The sequence below is a fragment of the Eschrichtius robustus genome, chromosome 13 (genome assembly GCF_028021215.1).
Source record: "Eschrichtius robustus isolate mEscRob2 chromosome 13, mEscRob2.pri, whole genome shotgun sequence".
In the NCBI taxonomy this organism is placed as follows: Eukaryota; Metazoa; Chordata; class Mammalia; order Artiodactyla; family Eschrichtiidae; genus Eschrichtius; species Eschrichtius robustus.
The window spans coordinates 2,714,333-2,729,743 of NC_090836.1; the positions used below are offsets into that span (position 1 = coordinate 2,714,333).

Here is a 15,411-nt window from a genome sequence, read left to right on the forward strand (position 1 = left end):
AGGAAGTTATCAGTCTTAGCTAGGTTTCCGTATGATTGTGAAGCAGCGTCCTAGGCTAATTCTAATGCAACTTATGTCCGTATTGGTCAAACGTGGTCTGGAGGCAGATATAGCCCTTCAATAACCCCTAATTTTACTCCTAAATCCTTTACAGTCTAAACTGTCCTAATGCTGTAGGTCGGAGGAGGCAACAGAAACTGGGAGGATCTCCTACCAGCTGACCAACCTTCTTCTTGTATAACGGATTAATGAACTCATTTAACAAGTATTTACTGCACTGTTACTGCCTACCATGTGCAGGAAGCATGGTTGGGGGATGCTGAGGCCCAGGAACAAAGAGCATGGACTCGGGTCAGACTGCTTGAGTGTGAATCCAGGCTCCATCACTTAGGAGCAGCGTGACCTATTAAAGATCTACTCTACTAGATACTAGATATTAATCTACTATACTAGATATTGTTAACCTCTTGGGTCCTCAGGTTTTTCACTTGTAAAGTAGAGATAAAGCACCTATGTCATGGGGTGGTGGGTAGTTGTGAGGTTTAAATAGGATTGCCTGTGTAAAAACAATCAGGATCCTGATTCAGGAAACACATGGTTTGGGAGGGGAGACAAGATGTGTGTGTAAATAATACAAATTTAGAAAGTGATGGATGCTATGATGGTAGAAATCATGCATGGTGAAATTTAGAGGAAGGAAAGATTACTTCTAGGTGAGGAAATCAGAGAAGACTTCTTGCATAAAATAGCATTCAAGTTGATGGATGATATTTACACTGACCAGTAATAAACCTGTGAGTGGCAACCCTCTTGTCAACCAGTAAGTACCATCTAAAGTTTAAAACAGCACCAAGGGACTTCCCTGGTGGCACAGTGGTTAAGAATCCACCTGCCAATGCAGGGGACACAGGTTCGAGCCCTGGTCGGGGAAGATCCCACATGCCGTGGAGCAACTAAGCCCATGCGCCACAACTACTGAGCCCACACACCACAACTACTGAAGCCTGCACGCCTAGAGCCCGTGCTCTGCAACAAGAGAAGCCACCACAATGAGAAGCCCGCGCACCGCAACAAAGAGTAGCCCCCGCTCGCCTCAACTAGAGAAAGCCCGCGCGCAGCAATAAAGACCCAACACAGCCAAAAAAAATAAATTCATTTTAAAAAAAAGCACCAAGTAACCGAGCCCTGGAATACAGCATCATGAGGCTGGGTGCCCAATGGGGATGATGAACGTGCCTATGAGATCAGGAGAGGGTAACACATGTCCAACCCACAGATTCTACTTTCCAGGCGGCTCCACAGGGTCATTCTGACCCAGGCAAGGTTTCTCCTGCCCAGGTGACTTTAGTCTGGGAAACACTCCAAATTAATGACTGTCGGCAAGAGTTTATAAAGCACACACCATGAGCCCTGAGCCAAGGTATGGGAAAGGATATCAAAAAGAGAGAGAGAGGGACTTACCTGGCGGTCCAGTGGTTAAGACTTCGCCTTCCAATGCAGCGGGTATGGGTTTGATCCCTGGTCCGGGAGCTACGATCCCACATGCCTCACGGCCAAAAAACCAAAACATCAAACAGAAGCAATATTGTAACAAATTCAATAAAGACTTTACAAATGGTCCACATAAAAAAAAAAAAAAATCTTTAAAAAAAAAAGGACTTCCCTGGTGGCGCAGTGGTTAAGAATCCGCCTGCCAACGCAGGGGACACGGGTTCGAGCCCTGGTCCAGGAAGATCCCACATGCCGCGGAGCAACTAAGCCCATGCACCACAACTACTGAGCCTGTGCTCTAGAGCCCATGAGCCAGAACTACTGAGCCCACGTGCCACAACTACTGAAGCCCGCGCACCAAGAGCCCGTGCTCCACAACAAGAGAAGCCTCTGCAATGAGCCCACACACTGCAACGAAGAGTAGCCCCCACTCGCCATAACTAGAGAAAGCCCACGTGCAGCAACAAAGACCCAACGCAGCCAAAGATAAATAAATAAAATAAATAAATTTTAAAAAATTTTTTAAAAAGAGAGAGAGAGAAAGAGAAGAAGGAGGAGAAGAAGAAGGAAAAGAAAAATATGTGACCTCTCTTTCAGGGAGTTTATATGGTCTAGTTAGGAAGATAAGATTAACATACAAAATGGTTTTTATAACATTTATTGTTCTTTCTCTTGTCTAGAAAAGCAATACAATTTCACTGTGGAAAATTTAGAAAATTAAATAGAAGAAAAGCAAAACCATTGCAAATCTCATTACCCGAGATTAACCACAGTTAACAGCGTGAAGTGTGAAGTTTTCCAGCCCATCCTCCCCACGCTTGCAGACAGCGCACTGTCCCTACCCTCACCTCACACTTGCTCATGGGAGGGGGTTCCCGGGTATCATAAATCCTCCCGTTTCCTCTTTCCCTTCTGGAGATGTCTGCCTGGGAACGTGATTTGGCTTAAAGCACACAGAAGGGTTTTTTTAAGCCTCTTCAGGCTCTCAGTGTAGCCATCAATCAACGACAGCTCTGTGGAAGATGATTCCCAGGCAGATGGGCCTCTTGTAAGGTGAGGACAAAGGAAGTGGCTGCCACAGCTCTGCACCAAAACTCTAAGGCTATTCCCACTTGGGTCAGAAAGCATCATGTTGTTTATGGGGAAATGGTTTCTTCTATAAGGCTGCTCCGGAGAGCACCGTACTGGAGAGTTAATATTAGTCGTGTGTGTGCGCGTGTGAGTCTGCTTGTGTGTGATTCTGGATGACTAGGAAGAAACCCTAATTCTGCATCTCTCAATGGCAGTGAGAGCTTAAAAGGACGCAGGCCCACTTTGAGCAGACCTGCTTAAGGCAAGGCTCCCTGTGGCGGGCGTCTAGACTACAGGTCCTCAGCTAGGAGCCCCACGCAGTGTCGGACGGTACTGCGCTTACAACTGAAATTAGTATTCAACGGGAAACCACCAGGAAGTACCGTATACATTTTTGGATTTTCAGCTTTTATTGAAAGAAAGAGAAAGAGAAAGAAAGAAAGAAGGGAGGGAGGGAGGGAAGGAAGGAAGGAGGGAAGGAGGGAAGGAGGGCGGGAAGGAAGGTCTGATAATCAAGGGCTCTTTTTTTTTTTAATTAAGGAAATTAGCCCTTTGGGTGTCATATTTTTTCCTGGTGTGCTGTCTTTTTAATTTTGGGGGGCTTTTAATTGTTGTCATTTGTTTTTATTTCTGTGCAGAAATTTTAAATTATTATGTAGTCAAATTTATCATTTCTTCTATGACTTCTGAATTTCATATCTTGCTCAGAAAGATTTTAGTCACCTGTATGAGTTTGCAAACCTGCCATAACAGAGTACCACAGACAGGGTGGCTTAAACAACAGAAATTTATTTCCTCTCAGTTCTGGAGGCTGGAGGTCCAAATCAAGGTGTCGTCAGGGTTGGTTTCTTCTGAGGCCTCTCTCCTTGGCTTTAGACAGCTGTCTTCTCCCTGTGTCTTCTCTCTGTGCCTGTCTGTGTCCTAATCTCTTCTTACATGGACACCAGTCATATCGGATTAGGGCCCACTGCTATGACCTTATTTTAAATTTAATTACCTTCCCTATCTCCAAAGGCAGTCACATTCTGAGATACTGGGGGTTAGGACTTCAACATATGAATTTTGAGGGAACACAATTCAGCCCCTGACATCACCCAAGATTATTTCCTTAAATTCTCCAACTGTTTTACTTTTATGGTTTTATTTTTAACATCCAAATATTTGATCCATCTGGAATTTGTTTTGGTATAAGGAATGAGGTAGGGATCTAATTTTTTTTTCTAGATAGTAAGTTAAATGTTTCAACTCCATTTATTAATAATTTTCCCCCAAAAATCTTGACATTCTACCTTTTTCTTTTTTTTAAATTTATTTATTTTATTTTTGGCTGCGTTGGGTCTTTGTTGCTGTGCGCGGGGTTTCTCTAGTTGCAGCGAGCGGGGGCTACTCTTCGTTGCGGTGCGTGGGCTTCTCATTGTGGTGGCCTCTTTTGCTGCGGAGCATGGGCTCTAGGCGTGTGGGCTTCAGTAGCTGTGGCGCGTGGGCTCAGTAGTTGTGGCCCACGGGCATTGTTGCTCCATGGCATGTGGGATCTTCCCAGACCAGCGATAGAACCCGTGTCCCCTGCCTTGGCAGGTGGATTCTTAACCACTGAGCCACCAGGGAAGCCCTCTACCTTTTTCTTATACACATTTCTCATGTATATTTGGGTCTATTTCTGGATACTATTTTATACCACTAATCTGTCAATTTCTGTGCCACTGGCAAACTTTTAATTATGGTAATTTTATAATATATTTCAATCTTCTAGGGCTAATCTTACCCTGTTATTTTTCCTTTTCAGAATTTTATCACAATTTTTGCACGCTTACCTTTCAGCATTTACTTTAGCATTGCCTTGTCTAGTTCTAGAAAAGTTCTGATGGCATTTTTTGGGGGATAGGGTCAAATATATAGATGAATTTAAGAAGACTTTACATGTCTGTATAATTGGGACTCTACACGTCAATATCATTTCTTAGCATTGTTTACCCTTTTGTACCGCTTGACTTTTTAACCATGTCCATGTCTTATTTTTTGAGACCAGGAAAAAGCGCGTTTCCATTCAAATAAAAAAACAGAAAAAGTAAAAGAATGCAGCAGAGGTAAACAACGATTAGCAGGGATAAATTTATCTAGAGGAGCCACTTTGGAGCTCCTTAAATTCTCAACCCCACAATTACATCTTCTGTTTACGGTAAGTCTTGCTTTCTCACGGTTGGAGCTAAATAGATTCAGCAACACATTCTGACACAGTCTGCACGCTGCACCAATGAGAAATGTTAGTTCTCCCCTCTGCCCCCTCTCATCTGCGCAAGTTCAAAAGAGACGCGCCTCTCTCAAAGATTGTCCAGGCTGAGAGAGGCCGACGGTAGACGTAGCCGGTTTCCCCAAACCTCCCGGGCCACGGCCATCACTGTGTGACCGAACCCAGGAGGGTCAGCTTCCCAGCGACAAAGAAGTTGCTCTAGGACCTCCTGCAGCCTCGCCAGCGATCAGCTGCTCTTGTCACGCGAGCTCCAGCGTCCTGCCTGCCCTCCCGGAGCACAGCCCAGGCCCCGTGCGCGGGCGCCCCGGCCTATAGCACACGGAGAAGGGGAATCCGGAGCCACACTTCTGAAGAGGCGGTTTCCAGCGTTGTTGCTTGGGTGCCAAGTGAAGGCCTGCTAGCTCTCCCCTTTTCTTCCTTGCTTCGTGCATTCTCATTCCGCACACGTGTGGGAGGATCCTTTTGAAACGCAAGTCAGCACCGTGTCACTCTTGGGCTCACAGCCCTCCGCTGACCTGCCACCTCGCCCAGAGAGAGAACCCGAGTCCTCACAGCGGCCGACATCTGGTTCCCCGTGATGCGCCCGCCCATCCCAAAGCCTGTGACCTCACCTCCAGCTCCTCTCCCTGCTCTTCACTCTCCTCCAGCCAGGCTGGCCTCCTCACTGTCCCCTTAGCCCCAGGAGCCCTCTCACCTCAGACGGCCCCACGGGCCAGTCCCTCACCTCCTTCAGATCTTTATGCAAATGTCACCATCTCAGGGAGGTGTTTTCTGGTCATCCTACCTAACACTGTAAGCCCTGTGCTCCCCACCCCCATTCCTGACTTTATTTTTCTTGCCAGAAATAACAGCATACTTAGTTTCTTAATTAGCACCTGTCTCCCCTCACTAGAACGTAGGCAGGGATTTTCGTCTGTTTGGTTGAGCGCTGTAGCCCCAGAGCCTAGCACAGTGCCTGCTGTAAAGGTGTTCACAGGCTCACAGACATCTGCTGAATGAATGAACCGGTGACGAATCCCTCTGGCTGGCATCAAGGAGATCCACCATCTCCCATCTCCCCAGAGCCACCCAGACTTTGAAGTCCCTGGCTCTGGCTCACAGAGTAACAGCTTCACCTTCCTGGAGCCATTCGACTGAGATCTGGCACACCTAGAGGCACCGCTCCCCTTAGTTTTTCAAGGAAACTGCCTTGTTTGCAGAGTGAATAATTAAGATCTCTTCAAAGATAAACCAAATCTAATTTTGCCTATAGTCAAACCTTCCTTGTTTAATAGGAAGGAAGCTCTGCCGGCCATGATGCATTTATTCATTGTGCATTTATTGTAATTTGATGCACAGCATTACTGAAATAAATCTGTTTGCTAGTTCCCTTAGAGAGGGGAGAGAGGGTGCTCAGATATTCATTTACTGAGTGCCAACTAGAGCCAGGATCTTATACGGCGCTGGAGATAACTCCTGCCTCCGTGAAATTCATGGTCTCCTGGGGGAGACACACAATAAACTGACTAGTAAACATACAGTTACAAACTGGAAAAAGCACTATGAAGGTAACAGAGAGAATACTGCGACGGATGACAACGGAGATGGACCCTCTTCGATACGGGCAAGGAAGGCCCGTCTGAGGAGAAAGTATTTAAGCTGAAATTTGAGGGTGAGGAAGAGTCAGCCACGGCACACGCGGACACGGAGATCTGGTGTGTTCTCAGAGCTGACAGGAGGCCAAGGCAGCTGGGGCAAAGCAAACGACAAGAAGAAGGCCTCGAGGATGTTGAGGATGTTGGCAAGATGAGGCCAGACCGTGCATCCCCTTGCAGGTCTCTGTGCACCATGCCACCACTGAGGAGTTATTAAGCGGGTGATGACCTAATCCAACTTGCTTCGTTAAAAACTCACTCTGACTCTTGTATGGGTATGGCAGCTACCAGCCACATGTGGCCACTGAGCACTTGAAATACGGCACGGCAGAGCTGAAGTGTACTGTAAGTGTACAGTATACATGGTTTGGTATATTTAAAATGACATTAAAAATGTAAAGTATCTCATCAGTAATTTTTATACTGATTACACATTGAAATGATATTTTGAATATATTAGGTTAATAGAATGTATGATTAAAATTAATTTCACCAGTTTTGTTTTGTTTTGTTTTAAAGTGGCTACTGGAAGAATTTTGTTTACACACGCGGTCATGTTCTATTTCTGTGGACACTGCTGCTCTTGCTGTTTACGAAAAACAGATTTGAGGGACTTCCCTAGTGGTCTAGTGGTTAGGATTCGGCGCGTTCACGGCTGTGGTCCGGGTTCAATCCCTGGTTGGGGAACTGAGATCCCGCAAGCTGTGTGGTGTGGACAGAGAGAAAAAGAAAAGCAGATCTGACAGGGAGCAATGGGGGAAGTGAGCTGACCAGTGATGAGGCTCTCGCTGGAATTTAGAAACGATGGACTAGTTATCATGATGGCGAGGGTGTCAGCATGGAAAATGGAGAGAAGTATCAATACATACATTTGCGGTCTGGTTTTTGGCGGTGATGGGGGATGGATCTGTAGGATTTACTGATGAATCAAGGATGACTCCCACATTTCTGACTTGAGCAGCCGGTTACATGGAAGTGCTGTTACGGGGATGAGTAAAACCAGGGGAGGGGTGGGAAGGGAATCCCAAGCCCGGTGTTGGACATACTGAGATAGCCCCTCCCAAAGGAGGTGTCAAGCTGGCAGCTCTGAGGCTGGAGCTCAGAGGAGAGGTTTGGACTAGAGAGAAAATTTTGAGCACATAAGAGGTACATGGGGTTAGGAAGATGGTGTAGAGAAAAAGAGAAGAGGGCTGGAGCACGGGGCTCCGGTGGGCCAGTTAGTTCATGCGCCATAAAGACAAGGGCCCGCAAAGGGGAGCAAAGGAACAGAGACCTAAGAGGGACACAGGGGAGTCGTGGTGCCACAGAACCAAGGGAGGAGCCTGAGAAAGAGCGTTCCCAGCGCTGACAACTAGCCGGAGAGTCCAACGGAGAAGCACCGACAGAGTCCACAGGTCCCAGGTACATGGGGCCGGATTCAGCGCTGAACCCGACGAGGCCACTTGTCGGCGCAGGAAGGGAGGGAGATGGCGGCAGACGGAGGGGCAGTCCGCGGTGAAGACTTAACCCTTCCAAGAAGTTTGGCTCGAGGAGGGCACCCGGAGAGAGAAGAAGAGTGCGGGAACGGTGATAGCCGGGTGGGATTAAGGACACGGGACGGGACAGGCATGAGCGAAGGGACATAGCCCTCAAGTGGTGGAGGAGAGGAGATGGGCCACGGGGGCGGGAAGCTCCAGCCTCAGGGCTCCTCCCTGCCTGCGGCCCTTTCAAGGCCTAGTTTCGATTTGTAATTTTGTGTTCTTTTTCTTAAAGAGGGCCCCCAAGTTACATAGGCTGCGGGCCCGCGCAAAACCTGGCTCTTCTACACACACGCCCCCAGCGTGGAGGGACCGACTTTTGATAAGAGGAGAGATGGCCCAGGGTTTCTCGAACTTGAGTGATGACAGTAAATGAAAAAAGCCTCAAGACATGAAACATTTTGTCAGAGGGACCCAGGAATTTGGGTCCCCAGCTTGAGAGTCACTGACCTGCTGGAGGCGTTCACACACCGGACTCGGGACGGGAACCCGAGGCCAGGCTGGCTTCACGGAGTGTGGCCTGTATGGCCTCAGAGGCTCAGAAGGACCCCGGGCTCGGTTTAGGGGTCTGCTGTCACCACCTTCAAGTTCCTCGTAGTATCTGAACAAGGGGCCGCACATTTTCATTCTGTACTGGGCCCTGCAAGTTATGCATGGGTCCTGGCCAAATGTTGATTTTTGACTTTTTGAAAATTGAGATACAATTCACATGCTGTCATCCCTGACCCAGTGGTGCCTCCGTTTCCTCATCTTCAAGTCACCGTGATGAAGCCCCTCCGAGGTGGGTGATGGGACAACGAATGTGAGTTCCGTGGGCTCCTCCGACCGGGTGACTCTTCCCACAGAGTAAGCCCTCGGCTGCGTCTGGGGCATCACTGCTCGGCGTGCCCTGGTTTCCCGCAGCTGAGGCTTTCTGTTCTTAACCCCACCGATGGGATTTTTTTCTTCGTTTTTCCACATGAGGGTTAAATACGTCGATCGCATCATTCTCTCTCCCAAGCTGTCTCTGCTAGGGCTTGGGTCCATCAGTGACTGCCCCGTGCAGGAGGTACAGGCAGATGCGGAAGCAGGACTGGGCTGGGCGGAGCTAGCGCTTTCGGTCCCCTTCCTCCTGTGAGGGGGCCTGAGACAACAGATCCGCAGAGCTAGCGAGGGAAGGAAAAAGAGAGGCAGGTCTGTTTCTGGCGTTTGCAGGGCTCAAGGCACAAATACAGACAAAGAAACACACTACAGAGTTAATATTTAAAATTTAAAACTTAGGCTAACAAGCTGTTAAAATCTTATATGCTTCTACTTTGACAAACATATTTTCATAATGCTGGCTTGGTTTAAAGTTGGAGTTTTTGCTGGAACGTGACAGCGTGAAGTGAGCCGGCCTCCGGTCCTCTCCACGTCTCTCCCCATTCGCGGCTGAAAACGTTTTGGAGGCGATGAAGCAGTAGCCACAGAGGGACGGAGGGCACTGGGGACAGAGAACTTCCAAATCTTGCCCTGGAGCCAAGCTGGGCTTGTGAGGACATCCTGGTTTTAGGATCACGATGGGGATTCAGTCCTCAGTATCGGGGAAGATGCAGGAAAGCTGGCGTCAACTGAGGACGGCACTCAGGTGCACGCCGTCACCCGCGCCCTGCACACCTTGGGGTTCACTCCCCAGCCTCTCAAGGTCCTCTCCATGAGTGACTGCCCGGCAGTACCAGGTGCCTTCCCGCGGGCTTGATGAGCGCAGCAAAGGTGCACGTAGAGAAGGAAAGGCGCGGCAGGAAGTCTTGAAGAACGGGTCCCCAGACGCCCTGTTTTCCGGCCTTTCCGCAGCTGATCTCAGCCTGTGTCCTTGACAAGAACAGGATGAGGCACTTGCTCTCACACAGGAGGTGCGGGGGTGGGGGGGCTAGGCAAGGATGTCCACAGGAAGTCGTGGTGAGGAGAGCAGACCGTGGATGGATGTCCAAGGTCTCCCCCCGAGAAGGATAAGCTTCAGACCGATGTGAGGCCACCACGGTCACCAGCAGTAATGGAATGGTAACGGTAAACGGAATTTAGCCAAGCTCCTGGTAGTTGCCTTGCTTTCCAGTATTTATGTCACAGAGATAATGAGAAGCAGATGGAGCTGCCAGGGGACGTCATACTGCCAGGTGGAAAGAATCTTTCTGAGAATAAAGTCAAGACAGAAGAAAACAGAGTCCACAGACTCGGGGAGACGGCGGACGTGAGCAACCCATCTGATGACGGTGGACCCAGCCTTGCCGAAGATGAGGACTTGACCATCTTGGCTATAGGCCAAGAAATTGCTCCTCTGCTTTTTTTTTTTTTCCCACGAGTAAGTTTAAATTGGTTTTCTGTCACTTGTGGATGAAAGAGTCCCGATTAATGCCTGGAGCAAGGCTCTATAATGTGCATGGGTGGAGAGTTGGGATGAGTTGATGGCACAGAGACGATCCTTCCAAATGTGAGTGTGGTATAAACTAGACACATCACTTTGAATGAGAACCGATCAACATTCTCCGGGGATCTGTACAAGCACGTGACCAGAAGAAGCCACTCCTTCTAACTCCACTCCTCTTAACTACCACCCAACTACCATCACCACACTGTGTCCGTTCCCACAACATACACACACCAACCACTGCCTGACATTTCCAGTGTGGAGAGCAAAGAAGCAAAGAAAGCCATATATATGTCCACCAACCGACAGTAAGACTGTTTTTGCTACTGACTCCCAGGGTAAAGGGCGTATTGTCGTAATGACATGATCACACACGAATACTGAGTTCCTACTAGGTGTAAGGCATTAGGATAAATACTGTGGCAGGTTCAGGGGAGTGGAAAACACTGGTCCTTCCTTCAAAGAGTTTATAAAGTTAGTGGGGAGATAAAGCCTAAATAGTGTATATAGAAAGTTTAAAAAAAATACAAGTGTTTGGGAAACAGTTTGGCAGTTCCTAAAACAGTTAAACATGGAGTTACCATTTGATTCTACTCCTAGGTATGTACCCAAGTTTTGTCCACACAAAACTTGTATATGAATGTTCTGTTCACATCAGTACTATTCACAATAGCCAAAAGGTAGAAACAACCCAAATGTCTCTCAACCGAGGAAAGGATAAACAAAATGTGGTATATCCATACAATGGAATACTATTCCGCCATAACAAGGAATAAAGTATTATGGAACAATAAAAAATATATATCTAGCCTCTGTCCTTGGTTTCTGGCACAGAGCTCCTAAAACCCTTGGAATTTCCTAAGTAATAGGAGAGTCTTTTGTTATGCATAACAAGCCCCTTTCAACCACACTGAGTTTAGCTAATGAATTTACTCTTGGTGGGCCCCTAGAAGGCTTCAGGTTGGGAGCTGGTTGCAAGAAAGACCAATCCATGATTAGAAAGTTGGACCTTTCAGCTCCATCCCCAACATCCAGGGAGGGAAGAGGGGCAGGAGATTGAGTTCAATCACCAACGGCTATTGATTTAATCAACCATGTAATGAAACTCCATAGAACCCCCTAAATAGTGGGGCTCAGAGAGCTTCTGGGTTGATGAACACATCAAGGTGCTGGGAGGGTGGTGTGCCCTGAGAAGGCTTCAAGCTCTGGGCCTCTCCTCACCATGCTTGGCCCCATGCACCTCTTCCATTGCCTGGTCCTGAGCTGGAGCCTTTATAATAAACTGGTTACTCTAAGTGAAGTGCTTTCCTCAGTTCTGTGAGTCGGAGTCATTCTAGTGAATTATCAAACTTAAGGGGGGAGTGGTCATGGGAACCCCTGAATTTGTAGTTTCCTGGGCAGAAATGTGGGTAGCCTGGGCACCCCATTTGCAGTTGGTGTCTGAAGTGGGAGCAGTCTCGTGGAACTGAGCCCTTAATCTGTGGGGTCTGGGGCTCACTCCAGGAGTTAGTGGAAAAACTGAATTGAACTGTAGGGCACCCAGCTGGTGGCAAAGAATGGGCTGGTGTCAGGAAGAAAGAACTCAGGAGTACTGACACAGGCTACAACATGGATGAACCCTGAAGCCATTACGCTAAGTGAACGAATCCAGACACAAAAGGTCATGTATTGTATGATTCCATTAATATTAAATGTCCAGAATGGGCCAGTTTCTAGAGAGAGAAGGCAGATTAGTGGTTCGTGGGGACCTGGAGGAGGGGAGAACTGGGAGTGACGGTTAGTGAATACGGGTTTCTGTTTGGAGCGATGAAAAGGTTTGGGCGTTAGGTGGTGGGGATGATTGTACAACTTTGTGACTATACTGAAAACCACTGAATTGTACACTTTAAAAACAAATTAGTAAATAAACCTTTGATTAAAAAAGCAAAAGGAAGGCGTGTGACCCAGCTACACAGGAGAAGTTGTCACACTGGCGGTCCCTGCACAAAACAATGCACTGTGAAGAGCTATAATGACAGGCAGGAGAAATGATAGCTTCCGGTCAACTGACAGTGACTTCAAGATAGCTGATTCCATAATAGTGGCTATTTTCAGGCTATTGCTTTTGCTTAGCCTAATACAGAAACCAAGTATTTCTATCTTAACCACATAGCCAAATCCTTCCTTGCTGACTCTTAACATTTATTTTCCTTTTATCTTATATCGCTGGTCACAAGAAATCATTTGTTATTTTTGACTAAAAAAAAAAAAAAGAAGAGATATCAAAAGACTAAGGTTGCTGTATTAGCCTGTGCTCTTCCTGGAAAGCAAGGATTGAGACCAAGGCTTGAGTAAAAGCGTTGGAGCTGGCGGGGGCTAGGTGGGCAGTAATCTCATGGAACTGGGGAGAGTAAAACAGGAAAGGAGGGAAAACCAGTACAAAGGTGTGTTTTCAGAAGGGCTGTTGTAGGAAACTGAGTCTCCGTCTCTGTAGGACGTTTTGAGGAGCCATGTTGAATGGCCTCAGAATTATCCACCTTAGATCAGGAAGGACTGGTTCCTGATCCCATTGGTCAAGGTTCTCCCCACAGGGCACTGACTCCCCTGCACTTCTGGGCTGTGAGTGCGTGAGTTCTGAGTGGATTCTGCAGGTATACCTCACCTCAGTCTCTGAGTTCTGGGGCAGAAGACAAGAATTGCGCCCAAGAAAAGTTGGTGGCTTCTCCATGGGACTTACACCATTGGCTCCCCTGGGTCTCAGGACTTCAGGTTTGGACTGGAGCTGCCTCACCGGCTCTCCATGGCCTCCATCTTGCTGACAGCAGATTGTGAGACTTCTCAGCCTGACATTGCATTAGAGGACATCGGATGCATGTAAAATCATGCCTAACGTAGATGCTTAACCTGACATTAAGAGAGTCATAATGAGCTGTGCAGCTACCGAGAGATCACAGGAGCCCCTTCCTTGGTCTCCTAGACTGCTCCTCTGGGGACAGCTAAGTACCATGTTGTGAGGACACTCAAGCAGCCCTACAGAGAAAACCTAAGAAGATCTAAGGCTTCCTGCCAACAGCCAGCACCAATTTGCTGAGAAGGTGTAGCTATAGAGAAAGTGTAGTCTAGGAAATAAGCCCTCACCAAACACTGTGAAAAATAAGTTTATGTAGTTTGTGAGAAAAAAAGTTTGGGAGGCTGGAGTAAAAGGTAGCCAATTAATAATTTTTAAAAAATTATAACACCTTAACTTTACACAGTGTTAATGTCAAATACATTTCAATTTAAAAATGCATGCAAAAGGACTTCCCTGGTGGCACGGTGGTTAAGAATCTGCCTGCCAATGCAGGGGACACGGGTTCAATCCCTGGTCTGGGAGGATCCCACATGCCATGGATCAACTAAGCCCGTGTGCCACAACTACTGAGCCTGCGCTCTAGAGCCCACGTGCCACAACTACTGAAGCCCACGCGCCTAGAGCCCATGCTCCGCAACAAGAGAAGCCACCGCAATGAGAAGCCCGCGCACCGCAATGAAGAGTAGCCCCTGCTCACCACAACTAGAGAAAGCCCGCACGCAGCAACGAAGACCCAACGCAGCCAAAAATAAATAAATAAAATAAATAAAAATTTTTTAAATGCATGAAAAAAAATATAGGCAATGAAAGTTAAGAGATCAATACAAGATGGAATTGTTTCAGGCTGAAGAAGTAGGGAATCATGAAAGAGGCAAAACTTAGACTTGTAATATTAACATAGCTCCATATAATATCTGGTTTCATTATTGTATTTACTTAAATATATTTTGTTTATATATTGCTTACAATTTAAGTAATTCTCACTTTCCTTATCTTAGCAGGAAACTTAAAAACATGTAAACATAAAAGAAAATAAGACTGGGGAAAGATAGTCTTTTCAACAAATGGTGCTGGGAAAACTAGATATTCACATGCATGAAGTTGGATCCTTACTTCACACCATACACAAAAACTAACTTGAAATGGATGAAAGACCTAAACATAAGTACTAAAACTATAATGCTCTTAGAAGAAAACATAGGGAAAATTTTCATGACATTGGATTCAGCAATGATTTGGCACCTGACAACAAAAGTACAGGCAAGAAAAGAAAAAGTAAATAAATTGGACTTGATCAAAATTCAAAACATTTGTGCATCCAAGAATACTACCAAGAGAGTGAAAAGACAGCCTATAGAATGGGGGAAAATATTTGCAGATCATATATCAGATAAGGAATTAGTATCCAGATTATATAAAGAACTCCTACATTTCAATAACCAAAAAAACACACTACTCAATACAAAAATGGGCAAAAGATAAATCGACTGACACCAAGCATTGTACATGGTGTCAGTCGATTTATCTCCTGTAAAAATAAAATACAGTGTGTGTGTGTGTGTAAAAACAAAACAAAAAAAAAATGGGCAAAAGACTTGCATAGACATTTCTTCAAAGCAGATATTCAGGTGGCCAATAAGCGCATAAAAAGATGGTCAACATCACCAGTCATTAGGAAAAAGCAAGTCAAGACCACAATGAGATACCACTTCACATCCATTAGAATGGCTATTATACATATTTTTTTAAAAAAACGAAAGTGACAAATGTTGGTAAGGATGTGGAGAAATTGAAACCCTAGTGCACTGCTGATGGGAATGTAAAATAGTGCAGCCACTATGGAAAACAGTTTGACAGTTCCTCAAAAGCTAAACATAGTATTACCATATGATCTAGCAATTCCACTTCTGGGTATACACCCAAAGGAATTGAAAGCAGGAACTGAGATATTTTACACCCATGTTCATAGAAGAATCATTCACCACAGTCAAAAGGTAGACACAACCACAAGTTCCAAGGATGAATGGATAAAAAAAAGTGGTCCATCCATGCACTGGAATATTATTCAGTCCTAAAAAGAAAGGAAATTCTGACGCATGCTACAACATGGATGAACCTTGAAGACATTATACTATGTGAACTAAGCCAGACACAAAAGAACAAATACCGTATGATTCTGCTTATATGAGGTACCTAGAATAGGCACATTCATAGGGACAGAAAGCAGATCCAAGGTT

The 15,411-nt window shown here is 46.3% G+C and overlaps 1 protein-coding gene across 1 annotated transcript in view; it reads right to left on the reverse strand.

The window, feature by feature from the left end:
• The window catches only part of LOC137775191 (uncharacterized), a 111,648-nt gene that overhangs the window by 2,234 nt on the left and 94,003 nt on the right, over positions 1-15,411 (reverse strand). The window contains exon 5 of the mRNA XM_068560859.1: positions 1,462-1,546. Within this exon, the coding sequence (XP_068416960.1) occupies positions 1,462-1,546 (85 nt within the window). The remainder of the gene's footprint in view (positions 1-1,461; positions 1,547-15,411) is intronic.